This window comes from Apaloderma vittatum, unplaced genomic scaffold (genome assembly GCF_000703405.1).
Source record: "Apaloderma vittatum isolate BGI_N311 unplaced genomic scaffold, ASM70340v1 scaffold24845, whole genome shotgun sequence".
Taxonomy (NCBI): Eukaryota; Metazoa; Chordata; class Aves; order Trogoniformes; family Trogonidae; genus Apaloderma; species Apaloderma vittatum.
In genome coordinates this window covers 7896-13476 of record NW_009718007.1, presented here as the reverse complement: position 1 = coordinate 13476, position 5581 = coordinate 7896, and the positions used below count along the sequence as shown (strand labels likewise).

At 45.1% G+C, this 5581-nt stretch overlaps 1 protein-coding gene across 1 annotated transcript in view; it reads left to right on the top strand.

Annotated features, from left to right (window-relative positions):
* Nucleotides 1–418, top strand: part of LOC104274480 (zinc finger CCHC domain-containing protein 14-like) — a gene marked incomplete at its 5' end in the record, with an annotated part of 1564 nt that extends 1146 nt beyond the window's left edge. The window contains 1 exon segment of the mRNA XM_009870125.1: nucleotides 363–418. Within this exon segment, the coding sequence (XP_009868427.1) occupies nucleotides 363–418 (56 nt within the window).
* Nucleotides 419–5581: the final 5163 nt, after the last annotated feature.

Sequence of the window (5581 nt, the reverse complement as noted above, 5' to 3'; positions counted from 1 at the left end):
ATAAGTTGAACTCCATTTCAGTCATTACCTTCCCAGTTAACCTTACCCCACACGAATTCTTGCCAGCCCTAAACCTGCATCTGTAGGAAAGCACATTTGGGTTTTGGTTTCTGCCGGCTGTGGACACATCAGCCTCTTCTGTAGCTTTGCCACGGTGCTGCGAGCCGGTGCTGCGCTGTAATATTGTCATACTATTAAGATATTAATACTATTAATAATATTGTATAAAATTTATAATATGATATTAATAACGATATTAATAATATTGTCTAGTAAGAAGCAGGTTGCTTTAGGCAGTTCGGCGACTTGACGGGCGCAAAAAAAGTCGATGTCGTGTAATTCTTCTGTTTCCTCTCCCCCAGGTACGTTCAGGCTGAAATACGCTCCTCCCTCCGAAAGCCTTGACTCCACAGACTGATATTTTATCTGGCGAGAAAATACCGTTAAGCCATGGAGATACAAGGAGATTGAAATGCAAAACTGAGACGTCCAGTTGCTGTTAAGCTTAATGTATTTTTTAATCCAAAGGTGCTTTACTTTATTAGACTAGGTAGAAAATCTAGCTTAGGGGTGCGTCGGACCCATTTTCGATTGCCAAATCCGAGCTTGGATCTTGCCGTTGGAACTCACCGACCACAGGACCGGAGGGATGGTGGAGCTGGCCCAGCTGCCTTTTCTCTTGCGAGTACAACACCCGATGTCCTTGGGTTTTGCCGGAGAACGTCGCCGTACGAGGACTTTCGAAGGCGAAACGTCGTAATTCCAGGGCAGCTCCATCCTGAAGGGGAAGCTGGAGGCTGAAGGTAGGAGCCGGCCGTTCGCCAGAAGGACTTTGGCACCCCTGGGCTAGGTAAAATGTCTACTTTTTTTCAAAAGTGATCAGGCACTAATCTCTGGGATTTTTAAGGATTGCACTACAGAAGAATGTAAAACTCTTCAAGCTTTCTGCACTTTTAGCAGACGGTGTCACTCTGAGACCAGTGCAAGAGGCAAAGAAGTTCCAGCTTTGACAAAATTGGCACCAGCAGGCTACGTGACTGAACTACACAATAAAAACCTGAAGTCAGTCTCTCCTTTCCCCTCCAAAAGAACACACACGCGGCAGTTTTTCGGTTCCTTCTGGAAACAATCTTGTGCTTCGTTGTCTCACTTACTACTAGATAGTGCTGGGTTCCCAGCAGCGGAATAAACTCAAGTTTCCAAGGGTCCAAGTCCCAGAGACTCCAGAGTCATAAAGGCTTCAAGGCTATTTTCCTGTCATACACAAAACAACCTTTACGTCCTGTTACTGTATATAGGTCTCTTTCACAGAAACCTTATTATTCTGCTTTTGTAAATGAATTTTAAACCATCCTAAAAAAAAAAAAGACAAAAAAAAAAGAACTCTGGCAGCAGAGTTTGTAAGCTTTTGCTTTACTTTATATAAAAAAAAAAAAAAACCAACACAAAACCAACCTTTGACTCCTACCCCAAGGCTTTTCCTACAGGATTCTGAAGTGGTAGAAGTCAAACATGTAAAAGGTAGTAAACTTCATTATTCTCAAGACTTTGAAGGATTTACTGTCAGCCTCCTTCATTGCAATAGACTGTAGATGAGTAGCTTCGGTGTTAACTACTTAGCGTACATCATTTGGGGGTGACAAATCTAAACGAGGACTTGAGAAGGAAGCCAAACGAATCTTGAACTGCTCACGTGAAACACTTTGGTCCTGTCTGCTCGCAAGAAGACACTAAACCTCACGGCTCACCCCAGGAACCCGACGGCATCACACGGGTGAGGCCTTCTCTCCGAAACGCCTGACGTAGCGAGGATCTGCATCCCGTCATTTGGAAGACGCCTTTACAAGTCTGAAGCCTTGTTTACACTTGGGAGGTTATTTCTTAATCCGTGCCAGGATGAAGAGCAAGCTTTTGGAGCGGCGCAGCTGACCTACGTTATATAGCGAGGAGGAGGAGGAGGAGGAGGAGGAGGAGGTGTCGAAGCGGCACGGAGCTGCCCGGAGGAGGTTGGGCCTTAATGATGAAACATCAAGTGTGAGGGGTGGGTAACGCAGTAGCTCGACAGTCGAGACCTTCCTGGACCGTGTTCGGAGGAAAGAAAATGTTCTGGGCCATCCTTCAGCGCTGCCGGGCGGGCGTCAGCCTCGCAGGATAAATGAGCGTCACCGGAAAGGCCACGGCGAGAAACCAGACTCAGCTGTGGGTTGCACAACCCAAAATCTAAATTCACGTAAACATTTGGTCTGACGAAAAAAATAAATATATTATTTATCCCTATGCAATGAAAAAATTAATTGGATTTCTCGGCCCAGCTCGTGCTCCCCGCGCTGTCGAAACGCTTCTGCTCGCTCTGCCAGTGTTCGGACGAAAACAACTTCCAGACCTGCAACACTAAAGCGATGAAAACTGACAATGCAATTTACTTTGCCTTAATGAGCTCGAGACAATGGTAGGAACAATCGGTCAGACTGTATTGCGCTGAAGGAAACGCAGTTTTCAGTGGCGACGTTTACCATTTACAGCTTTGAGGGTCTCTCCAGTGGCCTGGAATATGTGCTGAAAGCCAAACCTTAACGTTGTGGGGGTTTGTTTTTTTCCGACTTTTTTAAAAGGATATTTTAAAAACGGAGTTGTATTTAAATACGCTGTCTTTCAACACACATGCCCAGTGTTAAAAGCCCTCTCAAAATAGCAAAAAAATAACAGCCAAAAAAAAAATACAAATAGTAAAATCTAGGAATTTCTGTACCAGGTGCGTTTTGGATTAATGCCCAGGGCTGGGCGCGCCGTCTCGTCTAATACTCATCACGGAGTCGAAAGCATCAACGAAAGGACTGTAAACCAGAGCTCCTGCCCAGCAAACTGCTTCATTCCTTTTCTTCCGAGCTTTCCTTGGGATCGTTTCCTTCGTGTAAAGTCAAGGCCGAGGGGTTTTTTTAAGTGGCTTACGTGTACTTTTAGAGAACATTTTTTAAACGGCGAAGTCTGATTTTAGAGTAAGGTCGAATCTGAAGTCTTTGAGTACTTTAAAAGCAACACAAGCGAAATGTTCGATGAGCCAGCAGCAGCTGCGGAGCTTTTCCTCGATGAGAGCGAGTTGGGGTTTCAGATCTACTCGTGAACGCTGCCCGCTTGGTACCAAGACCAACCAAAGCTGGGAAGTCCGAACAGAGCACTTTAGTTCCATAAAATAATCCTGAATTTCCTCTTAAAAGGCACAAATCCATCTTTCCCCCCTGAAAAAGTATGGCAGCTTGTTTTAGAATATTAATTCCAGCTTCGCTGCTTGCAAAGAACCCCTTCCTAAAAACCTATTTTTATACGTTGAAAGCTGGAGATTTCAAAGAACGCTATTTATTCCTATCTTTGTCCTAAAAGTCTAAAAAAAGAATTGGTTCTCAAAATGGATTTCACTGTGGAACAGAAATGAGAATTTTAAGCGTAAGACGGGACGGAATCCCAAGTGATCTCCCTGCAGGGGCCCAGAGAAGTTAGCGAGGAGCGTCCCCGAGCGACCTGCGGGGCAGTTTCGGAAGCGGTTTCCGTTTGGGAGCATTGGAAACACTTGGAATAGGACAGAATTTCCTGCAAACTCCTCCTCGCCCAGGCAGCCCGCGAATAAATACACCAAGCCCGGCGCTGAACAGCAGGAGAGCAGAGAGGGAAGCCTCGTTCTAGCAAGCGAGGTGCTGATCCGAGAGCTCCACTATACTTTTTCCTTAAAAAAAAGCACGTCACGCTCCACTTTTTTGTGAAACCTTTTCATACCGTGATCGTTAAATATCGGCAAACCAAGCGGCAGACTTGTGAAAATTAACGGTGGGCCGCTAGAGCTTTACCGGTACCCAAAATTGTGTTTTCATGGTCAAGGTACTCAAAATTTCGATGTAATTTGTGGCGTTAGGCAGAGCGACGCTCCTCCCCGAAATACAAAAATAAAAAACAAAGACAGGGCGTGCCAACCCTGCTCCTTGGGGGTCACGGACACTCGGAGCTGTGGAGTCGGGGGAGTCTGGGATGCCCCGTTCAATGACACGGCCGTGGGCAAATCTGCCAGAAATCCGCATCGCCGAGCACTTGGCAAGAGTCTCCAAGACTTTTTATTCCCGGTCGAGGCCCCTGCCCGCCGCCGTCCCTCGTAACAAACCCTTGGAACTACCCGTTTGCGCTCGTAAATTTTTCTTACGTGAGCAAGACCCGTGTCGGTACTGAGGCAGAAAAGCAAATCCTGCGTGTTTTCAAGTGCAGATTTAACAGCTTCTCTTGGACATAACTTTCCACTAGGAATGAAGGAAACTCCTGCTCCCACTTGAGCCATTTCTTTTACTTCGGTCAATTCTAGTATTACAAAATTGTGCATGTAACTTTATAAATATTTTAAATAGTTTTGTAAATATTTAATATTCAGCTAATTTGATTTTGAATTGTAAATGTCAAGTATTCTGGTATTGGGATTTTTATGTTTTATTATACTTTGTTAAAAGTAAAATTGTACATTTTTAGAATGTTTTTATCTGAGTAAATTTAATGTATGGAAAATAAAGAGTTAAACAGAATCCCTCTGTAGTTTTCTTTCATTTCAAGGGGCTTCACCAGCGTGGCAGCTACCGGGGTGGGTTGGTTTTTTTCTTTTTTTATTTCCTTTTATTACTTTTGCTGTCTCTCCGCCCACAAGACATCTGCTTGTGAATCGCTCTGGGCCGAGGAATCCAAACTCCTCTGACTGCAGCCTGGAGGGTTTTGTGGGGTGATTGCAGCTGAAATTCCTCCTGCTGGAGGGTAGTAGATCCCTGCCTCCAACTCCGAGGGACAGACCCCTCCACGCCCTGTTCCCTACCGAGATTGGATGGAAGGAAGGCGGCTGGAAATAACCACGCGAAGCCTAATGAAGTCGGGATGTGTGATCCATCCGTATCAGCACTGTATTAATTTTAAAAAAAGCAACGTTTGTACAGGAAGATCGGTCAATCACGTCGTTAATTACAAGTACGGTTGTCAGTTCCGAGTTAAACGATCTCTCACACGAACGAAACTAAACGTAGAACAAGCTGCGTTTTTAAAAGTTGACGTCGGAGTAAAAACACAAAGAACGATTTAAAAAAAAAGGAGGAAGTAAGCGTTGTGAAGGAGATGCATGCAAAGAGGAGTAGGTAGGTACAAACTGTACACCTTGGGGAGCCAGAGTGCCAGGACGCAGTAGTATTGCTTCTTTCCCCCCGCCCCGTTAGAGTAAATTAGCTTCCAGTAACAGATGGAGTTAGTTCACAGACACAGAATATACACGAGTAACCTCATCCTGCTACGCTTCACTTGACAACGACTCTAGAGGAGAAAAAAAAAAAAAAGACAGAGGTCCTACAAGATCCCTGCACAGGCTGCCTCCCTGCTCAGGACAGGAGTAACACCGAGCTCTTCCAAACCCCACGCGAGTGGCAGGAGACTTTCAGCGATGGAAAAAAAAAAATAATAAAATACTAAAAATAATTTGTTCGTCGACTCTCGACAGCAACTCCTGGACGTGAGCTGCTTCTAAAAGCGGTTCTCCCTGACCTTCCCCCGAGGTGGTACCGTGCAAAACAAG